This window comes from Manis javanica, chromosome 10, assembly GCF_040802235.1.
Source record: "Manis javanica isolate MJ-LG chromosome 10, MJ_LKY, whole genome shotgun sequence".
NCBI classification, from domain to species: domain Eukaryota; kingdom Metazoa; phylum Chordata; class Mammalia; order Pholidota; family Manidae; genus Manis; species Manis javanica.
In genome coordinates this window covers 49,513,238-49,538,089 of record NC_133165.1, presented here as the reverse complement: position 1 = coordinate 49,538,089, position 24,852 = coordinate 49,513,238, and the positions used below count along the sequence as shown (strand labels likewise).

The window sequence follows — 24,852 nt, the reverse complement described above, 5'->3', positions numbered from 1 at the left end:
GTGAGAGGCCGAGGCTGGGAGCAGACTCAAACGTGAGGGCTGAACTTGGGGCTGGAGGTCCCCCTACCCCCCACAACCATCCCATGATTCCTCTCTGCTCCTTAGGTCAGTCACCTGACCTGGTTTACTCGTCATAACCTCATGATTCAGAAGGAACTGGGGCCACCAGCAGCTCCCCTCCCTCTTACCCTCCCCCAGAACGGGACACCGGAGGCCAGCAGCACCAACATTCAGCTGGAGACTATTCAAGAAAATGTGTCCAAAACCCACAGCTGTGAGTTGCCTCTCCTCAGTTACAGTAGGAACTTCAAGAAGCACTCTGTGTTCAAGGGGCGATTTTTCTATCAAATCGCAAGCCAGGAAAGGGGCCAGCTTGGAAGCCTGGCATCCCCTGACTTCCAGTTTCTGACGCAGCCATGGGGAGACAGTTCCTTAATAACTCTGAACCAAGTGGGCAATAACAGCAGACACTTGTTGAGCACTTTCTGAACATGGTTTGTATAATCCTCATGAAACCCCACAAGGTGGGCTGGAGTAGTACTGGCATTCTCTAAATTACACTGGTTTCAAACAGACATATTTTGGTTTAGCTCACCTACTATTCTAATAAAATGTGAGCTAACATTTTAACGTAGGAAGATTCCACATAAAATTCCAGATTTCCATCTTCTCTTGAAAAGTGGGATGATCTGGCAACACTGGGTCCACAGGTCTGCATGGCAGACATTGTCTGGATCCGAGAAGCAGATGCCCCTTAGACCCAGGGTGTGCCTTTCACGTAGCCAAGGTCGCTATTGTCTCCCTGTCCTTGAGGCTGTGGGTTGCTATTTATCATCACATGTGGCCTTTATTTATATGTATATGCATATATATAAAGTCTGAAAATAACAAAGAGTTTATGAAAATGCCCATCTTCCAGAATTCAAGTCTTCCAAAATTAGAGTATTAATTAATGCTTTCCAGAAAATGTGCTTGAAGTATTTATCACAGTGCATGGACACACACCCAGTTGGTCCCCTCTTCTGAGAGACACAGCCCTTCCTATGTCTTTTATATGGGTTTTTTTTAGGTGACATGACGCAAAAGCAGTCCAAAGTGGTGAAAGCCATGCTGTGGCTCTGTGGAATGGAGAGCAGGAGCAAGGAGGAGCCCCCAAGCAAAGCAGACCGGGTCATAGTGTCCTTGGAAGAAAACCCCTTCGTGAAAGCCCTCCTGGACGTCAGCCTCATTGTCTGCATTAGCTGCGCTATCTTTGTCTGGGGCTACTTTGCATAATGTGGGGTGACTGCAGGGGTCCAAACTCTCCATTTGTTTCCAATGCCCCATTTTTTTTTTAATGAAAGAAAAATCATAATAAAGCTTCATTTGTTTACTATGAGCCTTCAAAGGTGTTTACAGGCCATTTTCAACATGACATTTAACTCTTTTCTTCTTCGAAAGGAATGACGGTTAGAAACTGGAAAAGGAGAGAAGCATAAAAACTTCTTTTCCCCAAAAGGCTACTTCTTCACAATCCCTGTCCATCAGGCAATATCAAGAGCCAGCTTCAAACAGATAAATAAGCAAAGACCCACGAACCCTCCCAGCCCAACAGCAGCCCCATCTCCCGGGTGGGGAGTGTTAGCCCTTGAACTTTCACCAGCTCACCTTCAAAATGCAAGGAATGGGACTTGAATACTATCTCTTGCCTTCCACTCCTGCCGGCTTTGGGTGAAGGAATAGCTGGTCCCCAAAGGTTTCCTCATTGCAATCCTTGCTCCTTGATATTCTCTCTGGGAAATAGACCTGAGTCGGTTCCCTGGATTCTTGTGCTATAAGAAAACCAAGGAATTGTGTGCGCTTCCCAAGGTCTGGTGTAGACTGTTTCCCTGCTTGATTCTCCGCAGTGCTGCTTCCCGACAACAAGCATCCAGAAGGATGAGCACCTCCACGACGACTCTCTACTGGCTGAGGGCAGTGGGGCTTTTGACCAGAAGAGCAGCCACCTCTGTTCTGGATAGAGCCAGCCATCCTAGTTTCTCTATTCTGGGCCCTGATGGGATCTGATGGAATGACTTGTAGGGTCTGTGTTTGCAGCATACACAGCTGAGTTAGTTCTGAGACCATCTCTGGAGCAGCCCAGGGCCATGAGCTATTATTCTAGTCTTAGGATAAAGGGAGCTAATGGCGAGGATTGGAACAACTTGCTAGCCTGACAGAACTGGAGAATTGGAACAGTATCTCAATTTCCAGACTTCAAAGGAATATGGACAGGAATCCCTGGGCTAAGGAGCCACCAGCTCACCTGTCACTCAGTGCCATCTTTTGAATTCCTACTTGATGCTCTCAACACCTGGGACCAGCCTGGTCCAAAGGTAAATGTATTAGCTGGGGCCCTACCCTTTTGGAGGCCTGATCCAAATGGTAGCTGTGGGTTGGACTAAGGCACACTTCAGCCAGCCTAGAAAAGGTGTGTGTGATGACTGCTTCCTAATGTCGCTAGGATCCGGCCCCCCATAACTGGCTCCTGGCAGGAGCCTGAGATGGGTTTCTGAGGAACTGGGCTTGAGGGGAGGCTGAGCGTCCTCTCCAAGAGTGAAGCAGAGGAGTGGAGGCTCTAGAGGCTCCACTGGAGTCCAGAGCACCCTCCCCGAATCACCCCCCAGTCAAGCTCCAGTGGCTGCACTGGCCCGTCACACCCAGGCCTCTGCTGCCTCCGGCTGGGTCAGAAGTGTGTTTCAGTGGGAGTTATCAGTTTGGATGTTCAGCTCACTGCCACCTCGCTCCTGGTTCACTAACACCAGCCTCACACTGGCCTTCCTGCCTCTACTCTTGACCACTGACCAGTCATAGGGAGAGAGAGTGAATCTGATCAAGCCACTCCTCTGCTCCTTCAGTGACCTCCCTAAACTCCCAGGATGAAGTCCACATTCCTTACTAGGAATGACAAGCCCCCTGATGGCAAGGCCTCTCTCTGGTTTCAACTGATTGCTCTCCTTCCACAGACTAAGGTGGTATCATATTCATGCTTTCCCACTCCTGTGCCAAACACAGTGGCTGGCATACAGTGGGCCCTGAAACATATGAGTATAAATGTCCAATAAATGGGTTTTTGCCTCTGCTCTTCCCTTTGCCCATACTATCCCTCTTTCATCTTCTGGCTCATTCCTATTCTAGGTGCATCTTAAGCATCACTTCCTCCAGGAAGCCTTCCCTGATTATCCCATTCCTATTATGACATGTGCCTTCAAAGCAAGTATCACACTATATTATCAATTGCTTGACTGCCTTCCCAACTTCAGGGAAAGTTCCACAGTGGCAGTGTGTCACTCACACTTAGGCCTAGCACAGTGCCTGGTGAGGGAATGAACAACGACCTTCAGAACCCAGATACCCTCTCACCTCCACCAGCCACACCCCTCCCAGGCCCGGCTTCTGCCTATGACCAAGGAACACCCACTATTCCTGCCCCAGTTCAGCTCCCTGGGGTCTGAGCTCATGGGGGTGACCCACTGGCAGGACAGTTATCTTTGGAAACTATGCCACCTCAAAGCCCTCCTGGACAAGACAATGGCCTCTAGAGCTGCCCTTCTGATCAGTTCTCACCTTTGAGAAAGGCCCACAGTCAGCAAATCATGTGACTCTGCCTCCCTAACGACCATGAGCTGATCTGCCCCCTTCACTCCCTCCCTGCTGCCTCTATGTTAAGCTAGGCTGGTATCAGCTCTCTCCTAGAGACTTCCTGCCTCTAGTCCTGCTCCACACCAGTCTGTGTTCTGTATCAGAGCCACCGGGGTCTAAACTACTGACAGGGCTGCTGCTGCCTTCCAGCGGCCTGAGCAGCTCCCTAGCCTTGGACACCTCCTGGACATGAGCTCTGAGGCCCCTGGTATTCCAGTGCTTCCTGGCCTCACCAGCTTTGTTCCTTGCCTGCTGCCGCCTCCCACTCTGTTTTGTGCTGGCTCTCACCCCACAGCTGCTGCTCAAGCTCTTCCTTCTGTCTTAAGTGCACAGCTCCACCCTCCAATCAGCACCAGGAGCTTAGGCCTTCCTCTTGTGCTCCCTCGGCTTCTCCCTCTCCACAGCACTCTGTTTCCCGGGTGTGCCTTCTGCTTCCATGTCTGTAGGGTTCGCATTGGCTCCCCAGGGTCCCCAGGGTCTAGGCCAGTATATGGAAGAGCAAACCCTCAGTATTTACCTGGAGGACACACAGCAATTACTTAAAGACCTCACTTCAATTCTAAGGGTCTTTGTGTGAAAACAAAAATATTGACTTTCTACCATTAAAGGACATGCAAATGTTTTTCTGGTCAAATATAATTTATTGATGTGCATAAAAACTCAAATTAAATACAAGCAGGGTGAAAGTGGAACCCTGGTTAATTTTTTCATTCAAGAAAAAATGTGGCTCAAATATACCCCTCACTTGTGACGTAACTTGTGATGACATTTTGATGTGTGTGGTTGAGGGACCCTGAGGTGACCCTCAGTGATGCCCACCTGCTGGTGTTCATGTCCTGGTCTAATTCCCTCCCCAAGTGTGGATGCACCTGCTTCCAGCCAGTCGTATACGGCAGAACAGATGCACTGTCAGTCTGTGATTACATCACATCAGGTAAGACCATCTTGCTAGTCTGCTAGACTGTAAAGGATTGCAGGCTTGATGAGGTAGTGGCCACAGTGGAGAAGCCCATGTGTCCAGGAACTGCAGGCAGCCTTTAGGAGCTGAGGATGGCCTCCAGGTGATGGTCAGAAAGGAGCCAGGGCCCTCAGACCTTGTGCTTCCATGACTACGAGGACATGAATTCTGACAACCTGAGGTAACTTACACATCGATCTTTCCCTAGTCGAACCTCCAGATAAGACCCCAGCCCTGGCCGGCACCTTGATTGTCAGCCTGAGACTCTATGCAGAGGACCCAGCTAAGCTGGCCTGGACTCTTGACCCACAGAAACTGTAAGGTACTAGATGTGTGTTGTTTTAAGCTGCCATTTGTGGTCACTTGTCCAGTGGCCATAGGTAACTGACACAGTGTGTGTGGTTTGTGAACGTGTGTGCATATGGGATGGAGAGCATGTGGGCAGAGGAGAGTTCACCTGCAAAGCCACAAGAGGTCAGTAAAGCTGTGTAGCTGAGTGAGCAGGTGGGGACAGCCTTTTAGGAGAGCCTCTAGTAGGAGTCATTTGGTTGCAGGTAATAGAAACAAACCCAAGAAAGTTCATGCAAAAAAAAATAAAAAAGGCAATTTATTGTCAAGGGGTGAAGCCAGGAAACGCAGAACAGCCTCAAGGACCCAGATGGGGTGTGGGTGGGAGGACGGGCTGCAGAGACACCTCTAAAAGTGGCATCCAGAGACAGGTGCCCTGACTGCACCTTCCGCCTTGCTCCCCCCGAGCTGGCAGCTTAGGCGGCCCGGGTCATGTCACTTTGCCTTTTGGTTGCATCAGAGCAGGCAGAGTCACCATCCAGCAGGCCTTCCCTCCTCCCCAGCTCTGTCACTACAATATTAGAAAAATGGAAGCCTCTGGCTTAGAAATATCCGTCAGTGAGGTACCACCCAGCCCAACGCAAGACCCCTAGACTGTGAGTCAGAGATCACCTGCGATCCTGGACTGAAGACAAGGTAGAACGGGATCTGTGAACAGAGGGAGAAGTTTCTGGAATCCAGTCACTACCAGGCCCACAGTGCAGGTGGGAAAATGGGGGAATTGATCACAAGCAGAGAAGCCAGAAGGAGGGTTGATCTTAAGACCTTCAAGTACAAGCACTTGTGGGACTCACTGGACTCGGGGAAGCACTAGGAGCTGGAGTCCCAAGAAGGGGTCAAGGGTCCACCTACGGAGCCCCCAGGAAACCAGGTCCACCAAGAAGGCCCAGGGGTTCAGTCCCTCCACTCACCTGACTCTTGGGAATTCACAGGGTAGAACCCAGCACAATTAAGGCAGCCAGATGCCACCCATCCCCGACCCCCTGTGGTCTCCCAGTGGCAGGTGGACAGGCGCTGAATGCCGGGTATGGGGAGAGGAAGGGACCCTGCCCTGGGGTGGCTGGGTGTGGGCGGCGGGAACAGGGGCCTGAGCACACACGCTGGGCCCCCTGAAACAGCAGCTCTGCAGGGCAGGGAAGAAGCAGCCCAAGGGGCATGGAGCCGGCAGCACTTTCCTGGCTGCGGGGTGGCCCCGACTTCCCGCTGGACCCCACCTGACAGTGGGCTGGGTGAGAGGAGGTGACAGCGACGTGGCGACCTGGAGATGCCTCCACTGTGATGTACTGATGGCCCCAATTGCACCGAGCCCCACGACTGGGCTCACCCACCCAAGCCTGACAGGAGCCTCGATGCGGTATTTACCTTGATGCACATACAAAGTCAAATAATTATCTTTCTTTAAAAATCGGAGCTGTTGGGGCAGGGAGATTGCTATTAACAATGGGCGAGTGAAAACTGCCATTCTTAAATAATGAAGGTACAATCTGTAGTCATTCAGAATCAGTGGGAACAAAACCCATGCGACATGCTGGTCCCCAGACACCAACACCACTTCCTCAGCGAGCACAGTGTCCTGGCTGCCTCCTGAGCACTGGCAAGAAGCATCTCCAAGGTGCAGTGCCCAACTGGGGACAGCAGGCTGCTTGGAGAAGTGGCTCAGCACTGATGGGCCAATTGAGACCTCTGCTTTCCCCACAGGGTTTCCTGCAGCTTCTCTAGTTTCTTCCTTCTCTGTAGCTAAAGCAGGGTACAGAAAGATCACACATGGATGGGGCATGAGGAGGGGACCTTAAGCAAACATCAATTTACAACATGGAGCAAAATGGGTTTCTAGAGACATAGTTTCAATGTCATTAGAAAGTGTAGGAAGTACTTCAGGGCACAGGGAACTTTGAGGTAAGAGGAAAAAGTGATTTCCCTGTCCACTTTTCCCAAGTATTTCAATCCTGGGAAAGAGGTGATTTCCAGCCACTGGGAAAGGGAACCCCTTGGAAAGCAATGGCTCCTGACTCGTGCACTGGACCTGTGAGTTGGCCTCCCAGAGTCTACGTGTCCCGAGATGGAAGAGGAAGGGTGTCAGGACTGCTACGTTTGCTGAGGCATGGCCAGTACAGGAGGCGTCTGGGGCACCTGGCGGCTGGTGTCACTATGACGCTGTTGTTTGTTCACACCTGTACAGTCACAGTCAGACCCTCAGGTGTCCCAGTGACAACACGCATATACATACACACAATGCACAGTTCTGCCCCCAAGAATTATAAAGTTTTCATATAAACCACAGAATTTATTTAATTCAAATTAAACATGAAACTAGAATAATGTTCGGTCCTTATCAAGTAGCAATTACATCGTTTAAAAAAAAAAACCAGTACATTTCTTTCCATATCCTGGCAATCCACCAAGGCACAAGCAACATCGTTTGCTGAGGTGACAGATCCAGCAGTCACCATCAGCGCCCGTGGGGCTGAGGGGGTCGGGGACACACCGACCATACTTCATACAAAATGATTCTGCGGCGAGCCCGCGGACAGGATCCTCTCTCTTGACGTAAAATGAAAGTCCCAGTAGCAGGAAGTAGGCGGCTTGCACAGTGGGTGTATTTTCTTAAGTAGATAGTTGACGCAGAGCTTCTCACTCAGTCCAAATTGCCCCTGGTGCCGCCTGCATTAACTGCAGCGGCAGAAGCTTCCTATACATGTCTCGGCAATAATAATCTCTTCCACGCTACATATTTCTGTTCTTTTTAAAACCTTTTGGCGTGATTTCTGCCCCATGTAAAGAAAGCTGACTCCTTCAAGACACAGGTCATTCAGCTTTAAGTGTCGGCCTCCACTTGCTCCTCAGGCTGTGGGAAGGCCGCCTTGTGCCCTCCACTCAAAGCTTCTCACTGTTTGGTCTGCAAAGGGAAGTGTCTGCCTGCCCCCATCCCACTCAGTAGAGTGGGAGGGACGAGGGCTGGGGGTTGTCTTCACAGGGCGGTACTCTCAGTATCATTATCTATTTCCAGCAGAAGGTGTCCAGGCAGGTCTTTGCTTGCTGAGTCCGAATGCAGTTCAGGAAAGATGATGCGAAGCGGGTCTGAAATCCTAGAATTGGAGTCTGGACAAAAACATGAGACATGGTGTCAATATAAGGTGATGCCGTTGAGGCCACCCTAGAACACTCTAAGAGAAGCTGGAAGGTTCAAGAGTCAGCCCACGCACACACATTCCCCTATCAGAGGCACCATCTGCCCTCAGCAGTTTAGTCAAGCCTTTGAGACCCGAGGGGCAGCCACATGGCACAGTCCCACCTCCAGGTGCTGGTGGCCTTTCTGTGAGCCTGCAGCAGCCCTCAGAGACACACCCTTGCGGGATCTGACTGCTCTGACTGAGGAAAGGATGCCCCACTTTTACCAATGCCGCTAATGCACTAAGTGAAATGTCCTGACATCTGGGCGGCAGTAATAGATGAACTTCCCTGGGAAGAGCTTGTTCTCTGAGGCCAGTGAGTTCTTGCTCCTGTTGCTAATGCTATGCGCTCATCCTCGGCACTAGGGACATTTGGGGCTGGATCATCCTGGGCTGTGGGGGCCGTCCAGTGCCCTGTGGGATGGACATCAGGTCACATCCGTGGCCTCTACCATATGGACGGTATAGAGCTCTCTCCCCCAGCGTGGCAAGTAAAGATGTCCCCAGACACTGCCAAATAGCAGATGCTCAATAAATTTTGTGGCTGCTTGGCTGGTCAGTTGGCTGGCTGGCTGGACAGACAGGTGGATAGGATAGTCATCCAACCTAACCATCTTTCTAACCCTCCCCCCTATAGCCTCAGATAAAGAAGTAGCTGTGTCTGGAAGACAACAGTGGTACAAGAAATCCATTGAGAATTCAACCCCTTTACCATTATCCTAACCCAATAAGACAGGTGCAACCAGCCAGGATCTCTTCTGTGCCCAGAGAGTTTAGAAGAAACTGTGGAACTGCTGTGCCTGGTGGCAGATGCATGAGGCAGAGGCTTGTATAGACTAATCAGATTTCTGCTTGGTAATATCTGGGTTTACATGCAAACTAATACCTATCAGCCACAGATCCTTTTCAGAAGACAAACTTGCTATCCTTTTTTTCAATGTCACATATATAATTTATGGATTTGCACTTTTCTGAATTTCCCTATTTATGATGAACATACATGACTTAAATATTCAGGGGAAAAAAATGTGTGGTAGGAGCACAAGGAAGCCTACTTCCCCTGCCTCCTGCCTGCCCCTCTGCTTTATCTGAGGTTGGCAGGTACATTTCTCTCTCCAGCTCCTCTCTTATTCTTACACAAACCACTGCTTGAAGAAAACAACGGATCCATTTACACCCAAGAAGCAGTAAGAGTCACAGCATGTGTACAGAGCCAGCTTTCAGAATGGGGCTGACCTTCACACGATCGCTGACATCACTGAGCAGCCACCACCCAGACACGGTGCTGAGCACCCCACACAGGTCATGACATCAGCTCACCAACCCCCGTGAAAACACCCAAGGCAGCAGGAGTCACCACTGCAGAGGTACGAAAGGGGGCCTCTGGCACACTCAACTCTTCATGCAGGACCAAATTCTCAACCAGCATAAAGCTATCCCTCCTCTCCAAAGGAGTTTGTATGTCTTTGAGTGAGTGTCCTGGGAGGGAAGACAGTATCTGAGGAGATAATGGGTTGAGTCTCAAACACTCTGGTTCATTTTAGTTAAAAAGGAGGAAAAGGTTATTTTAGAAAGAGACCTGCAGGAACTCTTCTTTCTTTGTTTATTTTTTTTTCGAATGCCTCTAAAAAACTTTCTGGCTGTGAATTTACATAAGGCACCATTTTTCATTATATGCATTCCAAGGAGGGCTGGACTTTGACTATATTGCTTGGAGCTAAGTTCCTATGATTGATATTATATTTAAAACAACAAAAACAAAAAAAACCAAGAGAGGAGGCCCAGGACACAGCCTAAGCTCACAGCAGAGTGGGAGGAGGCTCACCACTGAGCTGGGGCTGGGACAAACATAACCAGCTTTCTTCCTTTTTTGAATATCTGAAAGGAAGACGCTCAAAGGAAGGTGGTGGACCCTCTGAGGGCCAGGACTGCCACTCTCTAATTTAGAGGATGGTCCTAGAAGTTTACGTGTCACTTCAACAATTCAGAATTTGTGCTTTAGGTTGTGAACCTACCCTTCAAAAAGCCCAAGGATACTGTGGATAGCCACTTTGCCAGGTAACAGATTTCAAATCCTTGAAATGAAACGTCTCAGGCACAGTTGCAGGGTGAATCAGCTCCTCCTCCGACCATTCTCTAACCCAGAGTCTGGGAGAATGACTTCCTCTATTCTAGGCTATAAGAGCCTTTCCAGTCTCTAAGAGACTTTGAGTCAACTTTTTATTATTCTTGTTCAAGAAAGATTCTGTTTACATCTCACTGGATGTTTACCTTGACATGATTCGGTTATTTATTTTAGAAATAAACTATAAGTAAAAGCCACTTAAATGTCCAACTGACATAATACATCTGCTTAATGAAATACTACTGAAATAATGAAGTAATTACCATCATGCACCCCGCTGGACTTTGAGGAAAAAAATAGACTATGAATAGTGTACTTCAATTGTAGAAGGGTGACGTACTGTTTCTAGTTCCCAAATTTTCTTCAACATCAATGTTTTTTTTTTAATGCATTACTTTCATGACATTACAGGGTTTACTTTTAAAAGGAACACTATGAGAAGCAGCAAAGTGTCGAGTTTTTAATGACTGCTATGAGAGTGACTTGGTTTACCATCGCACAATGGATGAATGACTCATGGGTATTCTCATGCTCACTAAATTAAGAAATACCTTCTACTCCTGAGTATTGTCTTTTTACCCAGTAAAGAACCAATATTAGGAAAAACAAGTAGTGCATCAGAATCAAAATGTGGATGCCTGGGCCCCAAACCTCCTGTGTCTAGATCCTGGAAGGCTGGGTCTGGGCAAACAAGCATTTAAAGTGTTGACATATGAATCTAATACATAACTCTGATCATTTTTTCAAAATAAAAGTGGTAATAAATAGCTACCATTTATTCAGACCCAGTGTATATTACAAACTGTAGATGCTCTTCTAATTTTATCTGATTTAATCTCTTGAACAAAAATTCTCACAAAATCACCATTTTACTGAACACCCAGGCTGCCCCTTGCCTGGTGTTACGGAGAGAGCTGAAATTCTAATTCAGGCATGTCCAACTCTGCAACGTGCCTTCTTTCTGCTACACCTCAAGCCTGCCCAGGATAGGAAAGGATGGAAATTAAAGAAGTAACAAGGTGACCACCTGTCAAACATCTGTGACCACACTTAGTACTCAGGGAAATTGACAACATGCATGAAGGAAGCCCAGCTCCTTTAGCACATGCACTATTAGTAGGGATGCAAGCAGGCGGGGTTATGGTGACCGGTTAGTAACAGGCATTAGTGCACGAATATGATCACAGAGTAGCAAAAATGCTTTGGCCAATCAGGTGCCTTTTCCTTACCATTAAATATTCCAATTTCAGTTCTTACTGAATATGGCAGCTCATACATCTAAATTATTTAATAAAATGTTTCAATTAGAACACTCTTGTCTAAAATCTATTACTTTAAAAACAGCAAGATGTAAACTCTTTTACTTGTGACACTAAAATCCTACTGCTTTGTAGAGTAACAACAAAAAAGAGACTCCAAATGAAGCCAGAATCCATCCATTCTCCGGTGCTGGATGCTAGGAGATGGCTGCTGAACCTGCTGGGCAGCAATAATCTACCCCTAGAGTTTATCTTAATCCCCAGGCTTTAATTCAACTTTTTAGGATTAAATGCTCCAAACAAATAACCTCTTTTGGGGAATTTGTCTGTTTAAAGTTTTCCAAGTGAAAACATGATGGCACAGTGAAGGACTGCCTGTCCAAGGAAATTACTTTTTCTCCTTCTTGAAATACCCCATGGCTATATCCAAGAATGGTCATTAGCAGCATGACCTACACTAACAGATTTATAAACTCTAAATGCTGGCCTCTTGTGCACTCCGAATGGCAGTCCAGGGGATTTTAAGAAATTGAAAGTTAATTCTGTAATACAAAGGTAATTGTGGTGACCTGGAATTTGAGTTAGGAGAATTCATAGCATTGGTTGTTTTTTAAATATTTAGCTACTATCTAAAGGAAAAGCATTTTTAATATAAAATTTCACTTAACTCATAAAGTATAGAGCATTACAGTATTGTAGCAGATCAATAAAATAGCTTTCTGGAATAAATACACCCCAGGTAACAACAGTTTTAAAGAACAGATATAATTCTGGTTTGTAGTTTTCCATCTAAATATAAGGAAAGATCTGGGAATAAAATCTGGTGTGTCACCAGTACGGGAGTTGTTAAAAGGCTCAGCCTTAATTAGGGCTTAGTCACTTCACTCATGTAAATAACCTCCACACCCAACTGGGCAACCCCAGTTCTGGGTTAGTCACCAAGGAGTCGGGAAGGCAGAGTCACGCCTGTGCTCGGCGACGTGTTTTAAAGGTTGCATTCTTGTTTTCCTCTCTGGCTCCTACAGAAAGTCTTACTCAGACCAAAGCTGTGAGCACTCTAAGTAGCCTACCAAAGGCTATAGGATCAGACCTGCCGATTAAGGCAAATGTCCATGTAATGAGAGCCTTCTGTCGCTCAGATGTGGACCAAGAGGCATGATTCACGTGAGCTCCCAGCGCCTTCTGAAAAGCTCATATGGTTTAAGAAAGCAAAATGGAAGCACGCTAGAATGCGAGGGGATTTAGTGTGGGATTTGTGCAGGAAGATGTTTTTTTGGTCCTGAGAATTTCAGACATCAAATTAAGAAGCTCCATGCAGTTAACTTGCACTTAGGATATAAAATAAAAAATTACAGCTCAAGACACAAGGGACACAATTTTTTGTGCTGACTGCAGCCGAGTCCTCTTTGGTTGGATGTGATGAGCCAGTCAGTGACAGGTGAATCATGCTGAGAAGAGCAGGACACTTGGGAAAGGCTTACCAAATAGGAGGAAGACATTCTCAGTATCTTAATGTAAGTGGCTTGAAATTGGGCTCCCAATCTACTGACAGCTACCTCTTGAATTTAGAGCACTGCAGCTCAAAATGCTTAGGATAAAAACAAAAGTGATGTCTATGGGCTTGGAACCGAGGGCCTGAGGTCAAATGGCTGCTCCTGAGCACAAAGCCAAAAGCACATATGCAAAACACGGCTAAGCAGGAGCATTGAGCTGTGGTGCCAGCTGCTGGGGGCGGTTACAGACCTTATTCCTGGAAACCTTCCCCACCTGTGAGAGCGCTAGGAAGGGCATCTATGGGGAAACAAACAAACAAACCAATGTGGCTCCGCTTTTTAAAAATTAAAGTGGAGGTGTCATCAGAAAGGTTATTACCCATTTATAACACATGCAAATTATGCATAACATTCCTGAAAAAAAATATTGTTGCAAGATAGAAGTCATTTAACCCTCATCCTTTGGAGTACCAGGCTGGGGTGTGCCCTTGGCTCATTTTCAGCCAAGAAGTCACTCAGTATGGCTGGAGAGCCCAGAGGCAGATTTCAGCTTCTCTAAAAACAGCTTCTCCACTTTGAAAATTTTAAACTAGGCTGTTGTAAGAAATAATTCAAAGCTCCCAATGACCATATTTGAAAACACATTAAAAGAAAAAAGTCTGTCCATCCCATCCTTAAATCAAACAGTATATTAGAGCACCTGGGATGGAATTTCTTTTTTAAATCATAAATGACAAATGTTCTAGACTGCCATTAGGTAGCCCACTAAAATCCCACTGAAATCCCATTGGGTAGCCCACTAAAATCTGTACAATCAGCACCACCTAAAACAGGTTTCCATGGCAATCACCGGACAATCCTTGGTTTTCCCCTCCCTTACCACTAGAGGCTGGCACTCCCGACATGATCAGGCCCTGAGGTCTCCCTTCCCAGAGCAGCTAATTTGGCACAAACCACGTTTTTAAAGGTACACCTGAAATGCTTCACTTACTGTGAATATCTTTACTCTCAGAAGGAAATGAGAATGAGGAATTCACTAAGAAATGAATTTCATGCTCATGTTGTATATAATACTGTCCACCTGCATCAGGTCATTAGACTTAGAAAAATAAAATTGTAGACAGGTCTTAAACACATGACAAACCTACAAAACAGGAGCCAGCAAACTTCAAGGGCCAGGTAGTAAATATTTTAGGCTCTGTGAGCCATATGGTCTCTGAAAGGACTACACAACTCTGCTATTTGAGCACAAAAGCAGCCAGAGACAATAATATGTAAACAAATGGGTGGGACTGTGTTCCAGTGAAAGTTTATCCACAGAAATAGACCAGGGGCCGGACTTAGCCTGTGGGTGTAGTTTGCTGACCCCTACTATCAATGGAAGCATACATGAAGAGGCGTACTAGGAAAAGCAATGTTGAGTGGACAGGAGAGATGTCTCAACCGACTTCGTACTTACCCGTTACTATTTTGGAAGCGGTGGGAGCTGCGCTGGTGAGGCCACCGTCCCCAGCTGAGTACGCACCAGGAGGCTGAGGGGGCGGGGGCACGCTGGGTCGGTTTCTGGGCTTCGGGACTGGTCTTGGCCTCGGCAAGGTGCCAGTATGTGCCTGTGCAGTCTCAGGGTTACTCGCCACCTGGGTCTGAGAAGCTGACAGGCTGGAGTTCTGTTTCCCTAGGGGTGGAGTACTGGGGGGCGTTGGAGTCTGGGGAGGGGTGTGAGATGGCTGCTCAAGTCCATGCTCACTGGGCAGAGCCCCGGGGGCAGGCTGGCCCTGGCCACTCGCTTTGGCATGCACCAGAGGCACGGCCTGCATCGGGGGCTGTGGCGGCGGGTGACTGGGCGCTTGTATGGGAGAGAGGCTGCTGGAGTATCTCCGGGGTGCTGAGAGCTGTGAGGGGGCAGAGGGCTGGCCTGGAGCCTGGCCTGGGTGCTGAGAAGGAGGAGAAGGGCTTCGGGCAGATGGCTTTGGTGACAGGCCGGGTGGATGCTGAGACGTTCCTGGAGAATTCTGGCTCCCAGGATGGCCAGGGGGTAGGTTTCCAGGTTTCGGAGGTGCTGGAGCAGGCTTTTTAATAGCTGCGGGGGGGAAAACACTTTTCAGTGAGAACAGCACAGCGATTGCCCGCACCATCTCCACCAGGCGGCCTGGCCAGCAGTGAGCCCGGCTGAAATCACGGGCCCACGGGGTGCAGTTGGGAAGGCACTCCCCAAAGCATGTGGCCCCAGCCCAGCCAGAACACCTGACAAGTGAAAACTGAGAGGTTCCTTCAAAATGCCTGAGCAGCACGACTGCCCAGTCCATCAGGGCAGTGGGAAAACAGGGAGACTGTGTGAGACTGTCAGACCAGAGGCAGCTAAGGGTGCACAGTGACTGAATGTGGCGGTCCCCTAGGTGAGAGCATGCCTGGAAGAGAAAACGGCTAGTCATAGAAAAACTGGTGAAATTCAAACAAAACTGGAGTGTAGTGGATAGTGATTAATGAACCACTGCTGGTTTCTTCTCTTATAAACCACGGTGATATAAGATGGTGACAATGGGGGACACTGGGCAAGAGGTATATGGGAACTCTCTGTTTTACCTTTGCAACTTTTCTGTAAATCTGAAATTGTTTCCAAGTAAAAAGCATGGTTTTAAGAAACACATTATATAATTATGGGCCTCTAAAGACCTGTCATTTTGAAAGTTCAATAATGATAAGAAAAATCAGTTAACAGAGGCCACCCCCCGTGGAGTTGTTGCACTAGCCCACTCATCAGCACCCTTGTTCCATGACCTGAGACGGTGGGAAGAAACGGAGAAAACCAAGAAGTGCTAAGGGGTCGGCCCCCAAGCACACTGATCTGTCTGGATACACCAAGGCCCCTTGTCCTGAGTCATCTTCTCCTACAGGACTTGTTTTTGTTTGTACTAACAGCATTTCTACCAATTCCAGAATAATGCGAGCTAAGAGATGTGTTCTGGATAAAAGTACAAATCAGTCTGGGAGGTTGTCTTGGAATTTTTTCTCTAAGGAGAGTTGAATCACATCCTTCTCTCCCAATGCCAGCTGAGATCAGCATCACCTAAGGGGTGGGAATTTGGAATAGAGGAGGGTGGGATGGAAAATAATGGGTCTGAAGACCTGATTTTTGGGCTGGGAGAGGCAGGTGGAAGGAAATACTTCAGCATTTTATAATTTCTGTTGAGATCCTACTAATCTTCCCAAAAAGGAAGTGGGAAGTGAAGGAAAGAAATTAACACATATCATTTACCTAACACATCACCAAGTTAGGCCCTGACATACATTGTTTCCTTTAAGTCTCATAAGCTCACTACAAGACAGGCATTCATATCCATTTCAAGGTGGAGAAAACTGAGGCTCAGAGAGGTCAAGTATTTATTTACAAAAGGTCACACAGCTAGTAACTAGCAGAACAGAGGATCACATCCATGTCCTGTGGACTCCTTGGGCTCTTTCCCCTCTTTCTCCTTCCTGTGCTGCCTGGTTCTCTGCTCATAGGGCCCAGAATTCAGGAATGACAAGGGTATACAGTCTCTCTGCTATGCTGGCCTAGAACTTGACCTTGGAACTTGGATGACCTTTTCCCACAGAAACAACCAACCAGCTGACAAAGGAAGGGATCTTTGGCATATTAGCTGTACTCTGGTTACCAAAAGCAATCTTAGAAAAATCTCTAGTATTCTAAGCAATATTGACTATAAATTCATATTGAATAAAAGCTCATTCCTGACATTTAAGGGTACAGAGGGGCTTAGGAGAGGAAGCACGAGAGTAGTGTGGTGGGGCCAGGCTGGGAGAAAGGCAGGCCTTGTCTAAGACCCCTAGGAAGGTGCTGGGAGGCTGAGGTGGGGGCCTTCGAGGAAGCCTGAGACCTGTGATTTCAGGAAGCAGGAAGCAGGAAAGACTCCTAGTGCGGCTAGCATGCAACAGCTCAATCTGAAAGGGTTATACCTGGAATACAGGACCTAATTTCCCTTAAGGATCAGCTGGGATGCAGATGAAGATGACGGTGGCTCAGAGGAGAGGATGGACTTAAGAAGAGACGGAATAAAGTGGGGGTCTGCAACTAAGCAGTGTACTCAAATTTGCCTCCCTGCCTGTAATTTATACAAATTTCACCTAAAACTTATGTAATGCTTCATAAAGACAGCACTTTCAAAGACATATCACATTTATTCCCTACAATGCACTCCTTAAGAAAGCATTTTTATTTCTACTTTATATTTGTAGGAATTAAGTTATAAAAGATTTAATTAGCAGCTTTTAACCAGCTATGTGACTTTAGGCAAAAGCTTTTGAGTCCAACACCTTTTCCCATTGATCACATTTGCCTCTCACCATGACCAGCATCCTGTGAGAATATCCAGCTTTGCTGACATTGTCCATTCCTGAGGCCACTACTATGCCCCTAGGTGAGACCTCACCCCTTTGCAGGCATTTCTGCCGGTGGCCTCCTCTATAGCCAGCCAACCTCTGAAAACGCTGCTTTGACACCCACTCCACTTCCCCTAGAACGGCCGTCTCCTGCTTAGCAGCCTTGTTTGTTCATGCTCCTTGGCACTGCAGGACACCCACCTCTGCTGCACCGGGCCTATCCATCTTTGTTTCTCACTAGGCCTTGGGGACAGTTGGCCCTGGGGGACAGGGACCAGTGTCCACTATTCCCCACTACAGTGCAGTTATCAGTGGCATGCATTAACACTCAAGACTTCAACAGTCGGAGCTCAGCCACAGAGTGGTAGGGAAAGACCAACATGTGAACGAGGGAGCAGGGCCGCTGCTGCTCCCTGGCCAGTCCCAGCCCACACACCTCCCTGAATGGGAGCATCTTCTATTCTGACATTATTTTTGATTCCTGCTGAGCACACACATTTTTTTTTCAAGAGCAGTATCGCCCCTAAACTTGAGTCAATGACTGAGGAATTGAGATCTAACATGGGGGAAAAAACTCACCTAGTACCCCGGGTTTATTGAGCCTCCAATGGGGCACCCTTACAGAGATTCTCGAGAGTGATCGTGCTCATAGCTGACTTCTGTCCTATGGCTGTAAGGCCCTGCCTCTGGAGTAAGAGGTGCGGCCTCTCAGTGCACGCTGCAGCTTGTCTCTGCCCAGTGGAATCCCTCTACTACCCGCCTCTCAGAAAGACCCACCCACATACCTCCTCAGCTTCCCTCAGCACTGTCACTCATCTATGCAATATTATTACAGACTTATATATGTGTGGCCTTCAAGTTTTTCCCCTAAGTATTTAGCATGTCTATTTATTTTCCCAAGTAACTAGAGGTTTCTCAATGGCAAAACTTATTCTATTTCCCTGGTCCTGGTTACAGAGAAGATGACAAAAAGATATAGACTCAGAATTATATTCCTTACCCATTTTTAAATTGCTTTTAAAGTGATTTTAAATCATTTCAAAGCAATTGAGTTGTATGTGTTCCTTATATATTTTGGATGTTAACACCTTGATTGGGGTAATCACTTCACAATATATAAATATATTAAATCATCACATTGTACACCTTAAAAAAACATAAAAGATGAAAAAATAAATGCAATGTGGGATTCTGGATTCATACTGGAACAGAAGGAAACCTTTACTGGAGAGATGGGAAAATATGGTTAAATTCTGAAGTTTTACTAATGGCACTGTGTCAATGCTAATTTTCTGATTTCAATAATTGTTCTATAAGATGTTAAAATTAAGAGAAGCTCAGTGAAGACTACATAGGGATTCTTTATACTATCTTTGCAACTCTCCTGTAAGTCTAAGATAGTACTGAATTCAAATTTTTTTTAATACAAAAATAAAAAATATATTCTTCACTATATACAAAATGCACTTGTCATAATAAACTGTTTCTTAGACTACCAAAAACACAATTCAGTTCACAGTGAGGAACATTCACATTCTAATAAATGAAGTTGGGAGTTAAGACATAAGACAGCCTAATTCACATGGAATTTAATTGGCTTTAGAAACATTTTCAATGAGTATGTCCCTTTCTAGACCAGAGTTTCTCAACCTCTGCAATACTGACATTTGGGGCTAGATAACTCTCTCTGAGTTGGTGGGGGGCATCCTGTGCACTGTAAGATGTTCACCAGCACCCTGGCCTCTACCTGTTAGATACCAGTAACACTACCCTCCCCAGTGTGACAACCAAAAACGTCTCTAGAAATTGCGAAATGTCCCAGGTCGGGGAGAGAAAATCATCCCAAGTTGTTCCAGAACTAAGAGGCAGATGGAGCTCCCAGACCACAGATATTTACTGAGTGCCCACTCCATGACAGGTACAGTACAAAGAGCTAGGGATACCAGACAGCATGAGCTGGGTGAGCTCCCAGCTCTAAGAGCTACAATGGGAGACTGGCAATAAGCTAAAAAAAAAACTTAAAAATGTTAGAGCAAGAAAAATACTCCAATAGAAATAGTGATATGACAGAGAATTACTTGTGTGTGTGGTGGGCACGGGGCTGCAAGCTGTCAAGGAGGGCTCTCAGAAGAAGTACTCTTTGAGCTAAGACCTGAATAGTAAGAAGGAACCATGTGTGGAACAGAATAGAGAGCCCAGAAAAAAATCCATGTATATGTGGTCCATTGATCTTGACAGGGTACTAAGAATACACAAAGGGGAAAGGATAGTTTCTTCAGCAAATGGTATTGGGAAAACTGGATATCCACGTGCAAAAGAATGAAATTGGATCCCTATCTTACATATTACACAAAAATCAACTCAAAATGGATTAAAGACTTAAGTGTAAGACCTGAAACTGTAAAACTCCTTGAAGAAAACACAGGGGCAAAGCTTCATGCATCAGTGCTGGCAGCAGTTCCATGGACACGAGACCAAGAGCACAGGCAACAAAAGAGAAAACAGATGTGTGGAACTACATCAAACTAAAACGCTCCTGCACAGCAAAATAAATGATCAACAGAATGAAAAGGTGACCTACAGAATGAGAGAAAACACTTGCAAACCATGTATCTGATAAGGGGTTAATTTCTAAAATAATAAGTAACACCTACAAGTCAATAGCAAAAAAACTAATAATCTGATTGCAAAATGGGCTAAAGACTTGAACAGATGTTTCTCCAAAGAAGATGTACAAATGAGCAATAGGCATATGGGAAGGTGCTCAATATCACTAACTATCAGGAAAACTCAAATCAAAACTACAAAGAGTTAACACCTCACACCTATTCAAATGGCTGTTGTCAGAAAACGAAGACAAAAAGTACTGGTGAGGATGTGGAGAAGGTAGAACCTTTATACACTCTTGGTGGGAATATAAATTGGTACAGCCATTATGGAAAACAGTACGGAAGTTCCACAAAAAAATTAAAAACAGAGCTAACATATGACCCAGCAAACCCCCCTCTGGTTATTTATCCAAAATAACTGAAATCAGAATCTCTCGGAGCTACTTTTGCATTCCCAAGTTCATTGTACTAGTCACAATAGCCACAATATTTATCCAGATGACTGGGTAAAAAACTGTGGCATATATATCCTATGGCATATTATTTAGCCTTAAAGAAGGAAATTCTACCATATATGACAACATAGATAAACCTTAAGAACATTATGCTCAATGAAATAAGCCAGTCACGAAGGACAACTACTGCATGATTCCATTCACATCTTGTGTGTAAAATGGTCAAACTCACAGAATCAGACAATGGAATGGTAATTACTAAGGCTGTGGGGAGGGAGGCATGGACAGGGGTGATGGCAAGCTGATCATCAACAGACATAAAGTTTTAATTTATGCAAGATGAGTAAGTTCTAGAGCTCTGCTATATACAACATTGTACCCACAGTACAATACTGTATCACACGGTTAAAAATTTAAGAGGGTAGGTCTCATGTTAAATGTTCCCACCCAATGAAATTAACAAAACAAAACAAAACAAAAAACCTACAGGAAGACGTAAGCCAGGATGTTCTGGAAGAGAAAACGAACGTGTAAACTCTGAACGGGGAATGAGCGTAGTGCAACCAAGGCACAGAGAGCAGACCAACATGACTGAAATGCAGTGAGACAGACAGAGAAGAAGTAAAGTGGCCCCAGGCCAGCCCACTTAGCGAGGTCTTCATGGAAGGCATTGGAGAATTCCAACCAAGAGATGACATATCTGCTTTGTGTTTTAAAGCAACTCCCCTGGCTGCTCGGCAGAGGACACAGGAAGCATGGGTGGGGACAAGTCAGAGTCTATGTCAATCAGAACCCAGAAAGCCCCTGACCCCAATTCAGAGGGCACAGAGGCTCACAGACCCATACAGCCTGGCTCATACAGAGGTGTGGCAGCTCCCAGAGTAAGGGCTCGGACTGCCCTGTTCCTGGGAAACTTGGAGTGTTTCTGGAGAAATGACTTTTTGGTTGTTAAACTTCATTGCTTAAACATATTCTTAAATGCCTGCTTTTCATGCTTCCCATTTTTTCATTTCTCTTTAATGATTTTTCTCTTAAATGACTGATTTTTCTGTTGCCTTTTTATAACAGGCATAGAAACGAACTGCTAGAAAGCCTTATGACCTGAATTCCTTCACTAGCACAAGGAGGTCTGCACATGTCTTCCCAAGCGCATGGAGAAAACGTGGCTACTTACCTCGGCGCAAAGCGTGGGGGCTGGGGCCAGCGGAATTGTGCACCTGGCCCACAGAGAGCTGATGGGAGCTGGCTACTGTCTGGGCCTGGTTTTGGCCAGCGGCCATTTGACTGTTGTTTCTCCCGGGTGCAGAAGCAGATGCAGCTGAAGAGTCCTTGGGTTTTGGAGGACTAAGAGGAGCAGAAGTCAAGTCAGATGTCAGGCATTCCCAGCTAGAAAGCTAAGCATGCTATAGAATATAAAACTCCAACCAGTTTTTACCTCAGGCAAGGAGGTGATCCAAAATTCTCAAGTTTACACTGGGCCTATGGAGCTAGAATTTGGTGCCACACAGCCTACACAGTTTATGAGAATCATTGCATTGAACTGTTTTCCAAGTATTCTGCCACTCAAATATCATGACAGAGACCATTTCACAGCAAACAACAGGAAATTTTAAGTTCCAGTTTTCTTGGACTTAAATTGGGCAATATTAAAAAACATGAAAGGGCTTTTGGACTTTAAAATAAGGAGATTTTGACATAAATATTGTAAAAAAACTAAGCAAAAGCTGTGCAAATACTAATGCCCTAGATTATAAAGTTCTTGGTTATTATCAATACTTGGGACTTGAGGAAAGAGAAACTCTATGAGGCTGAATGACTGCTCGAAGCCCAAAGCTGGTTAGTAGCAGGGTAGAGATCAGATCTCAGGCTTTCTAATTCCTGGCTCAGAATTTTTTATACTAAACTTAATAGCTACATTCTGTCAAGGTCACCAAAGAGTGAATGCCATGAGTGAAAGGTACACAAAAATATCTAGAGTATAAAAAACAAAGAGCAAATTGACAACAGGCATTCTATTTGTCCTGCCATGCAGACTAATTATTGTTTTTAATATATTTAGCCTTGATTAAACAAATTGAATGCCACAGGTAAGGGAAAATATGTGAATTTGCTAACATTTTTCTTAAAAAAATTTAAGCTGAAACAAATACATGTATGGAGCAGCAATTAATTTGCAAGACAACATAGAGCTTGTGATGTGCATATGAAGCCCTAGGAAGTTTGAGGCCTTAGTTATTTTTAACCAAAAAGTAAACTTCCCCAAATTATGTAAAACAGAATTCAGGAATACAAAAAGCATTCATAGTTCAGCTATGAGGATTTCACATGATTCGTGTCTTTCAAGCAGCTGGTTTCACACACCATGAGGCACTCCCCCTCCCACCCAAAGAAGCTGAGGTGAGGGAGTTCTCCCAAGGCAAATTCATCTCTGTGGGGGGAAAACTGCAAGGATAAACAGGCCATCCCTGCTTTAGGCACTTATTTTACTTTATATATGATCATTTAGTGCTTTCTGGATGGCCAAGGTAGAGCAAATGACAATAAAAATCTCAGCACATACTCTGTAGAAGGGCCCATCTTTCACAGCAGCTGCCAATTCTGAACCACCTGAAGTGGCCTCTGGTGGTCACCTGCCTTGGTCAGTGTGGAAAAAATGAATCCATGCAAATGAGGTAATAATCTCAAGTTTAAAGGTACTTTTTCTTAAAGTTGCTATATATTTGCACTCAACTCCAGGTTGCTAATCCAAACGTTAAGTCACAAGAGCCTTTGAAGAAAATCTACCTTCATATTTTCTACCTCATACTCATGTATCAACTGCCCTACAAAACTGAAAGCTGAGGGGTAAGGGGATCTTATTCACCTAGTATGCCTAGACGAGTGTCCAGCACACAATCAGTACTCAATTTCAGTACATGTGACCGAATGGGTAGGGAGGAGGAAGGGATGAGTAAGTGAGTGAGTGAATGAATGAGGAAATGAATGAATGAGTGAACGGATGAATGCCAGGAATACTCTAACCTATATTTAAATGTTTACTAGTTAGCACACCAGATGACAACAAGAAAATGAACACAGAGTAAACATCAAACAGGTAAGAGAGATTTATAACATTGTTAAGACACCTATTAGCTTAGCTTCCAGCACCAGAGCAGTACGGCAAAGAATGCAAACAAATGTTGCTTTCTTTTGAAAGCAGGGAGGAAGCAGGCAATTTGCAGTCTTTTCCCATCCTTCGCCATCCAGAAGAGTGAAGGTAAGCCTGGTTCACTCTATGCTGAGTGATTTTGGGGCCTGGAGGCCATGCCCACAGGCCCACACCTCAAGAAGGTTGGGGCACCGAGCACCCACTCAGAAGCCGGCCTCCTTACCTGTCGCCCGGGCTTGGCCCCTGCTCCAGTGTGCCCGCAGAGGAGGGGACAGTCCCACCCCCTGTGCTGCTTTCAGCCCTAGAGCTCTGGGGAGGGGGCTCTGGGCCCGCTGGAGCCAAGGTGCTGCCATCTGTGGGCGGGAGTGGTGGCTGGAAAGCAGGGGAAATGTGCTTTCTATTTAGGGTGCCACCCCGCCGGTGGGCCTGGAAGTCCATAAGCTTCACACCAAAGCTACATAGAGAGAAGAAACAGTCAACACACCATGCAAGCCGACTACTGAGAAAGAAGTCCATCGGTCCACACGTGTTAAAACCCACATAGGGGAAGGGATACCCAAGTTGCCCAGCATGCAGTGAAGTGGGAAGAACCAGATCAGTGGTCATTCTTATCACCCAAGCAAGCAATTCAACTTGGCTTTAAACCTGAGCAAACCAAATGAACCTGGAACCGATCAACGTCCTTTCTCAACTTCGGTGCAAGCAGCCAAAAGCACAAAGGCAGGCCTCATCTTGAGTGAGTGCCATCATGTCAGCATGTTTATTTGCACCTAATGCCCATCTCAAATCTGTGTGTTTGGGAACAAGGTGGAAACTGAGTGCAGAAGTCCTACCAGTGGCAATGTCAGGTTGTCACACCACATTGCCTCTTAAGTTGAGATGCAGAAACACTCAACTGTGCATATGCAAAGGATATAACACTGGAAAAAAACTAGTTGCTTTTGGGAAGGGGATGGTGGTTGGGGGATAGGGTAGAAGGAAGTTTCACTTAAGCCCACTGGTGTATGAACTTCAAAAATTTTTATTTCAACAAATAAAAAGACACATGGCTCTGTGAGTTCATGTTTACTTGGTCAGCTGGTGGGGGGAATCCACCCAAGCAGGTAACTGAGAATTGTTTATTGTGTGCCAACTGGATCCAGAACATTGCATTCTGTAACTTAAAATACAAGAAGGCTAATTTTGTTGTGGGCTGTCTGTCATTAGGAAGCGCTATCAAATGTGTGAATGGAGGCTCAGGTAAGTTA

The 24,852-nt window shown here is 46.0% G+C and overlaps 2 protein-coding genes across 17 annotated transcripts in view; one reads left to right on the top strand and one right to left on the bottom strand.

Moving 5' to 3' along the window:
* Positions 1 to 7,123, top strand: part of SLC5A11 (solute carrier family 5 member 11) — a 60,370-nt gene extending 53,247 nt beyond the window's left edge. For all 6 annotated transcript variants that reach the window (XM_036992492.2, XM_036992489.2, XM_036992488.2 and 3 more), the window contains 2 exons: positions 106 to 274; positions 1,070 to 7,123. In XM_036992492.2, the coding sequence (XP_036848387.2) occupies positions 106 to 274; positions 1,070 to 1,275 (375 nt within the window). In that variant the 3' untranslated portion in view covers positions 1,276 to 7,123. The remainder of the gene's footprint in view (positions 1 to 105; positions 275 to 1,069) is intronic.
* Positions 7,124 to 7,229: 106 nt separating this feature from the next.
* ARHGAP17 (Rho GTPase activating protein 17) overlaps positions 7,230 to 24,852 on the bottom strand; it is a 111,177-nt gene continuing 93,554 nt past the window's right edge. For 5 of the 11 annotated variants that reach the window (XM_073215386.1, XM_073215387.1, XM_073215390.1 and 2 more), the window contains 5 exons: positions 23,829 to 24,059; positions 21,632 to 21,801; positions 14,473 to 15,093; positions 13,288 to 13,311; positions 7,230 to 8,065 (listed from right to left, as the gene is read on the bottom strand). In XM_073215386.1, coding sequence (XP_073071487.1) covers positions 7,935 to 8,065; positions 13,288 to 13,311; positions 14,473 to 15,093; positions 21,632 to 21,801; positions 23,829 to 24,059 — 1,177 coding nt within the window. In that variant the 3' untranslated portion in view covers positions 7,230 to 7,934. Of the gene's footprint in view, positions 8,066 to 11,490; positions 11,540 to 13,263; positions 13,312 to 14,472; positions 15,094 to 21,631; positions 21,802 to 23,828; positions 24,060 to 24,852 lie in introns of all 11 variants that reach the window. The other 6 variants (XR_012122255.1, XM_073215391.1, XM_073215393.1 and 3 more) reach the window with 6 other exon arrangements.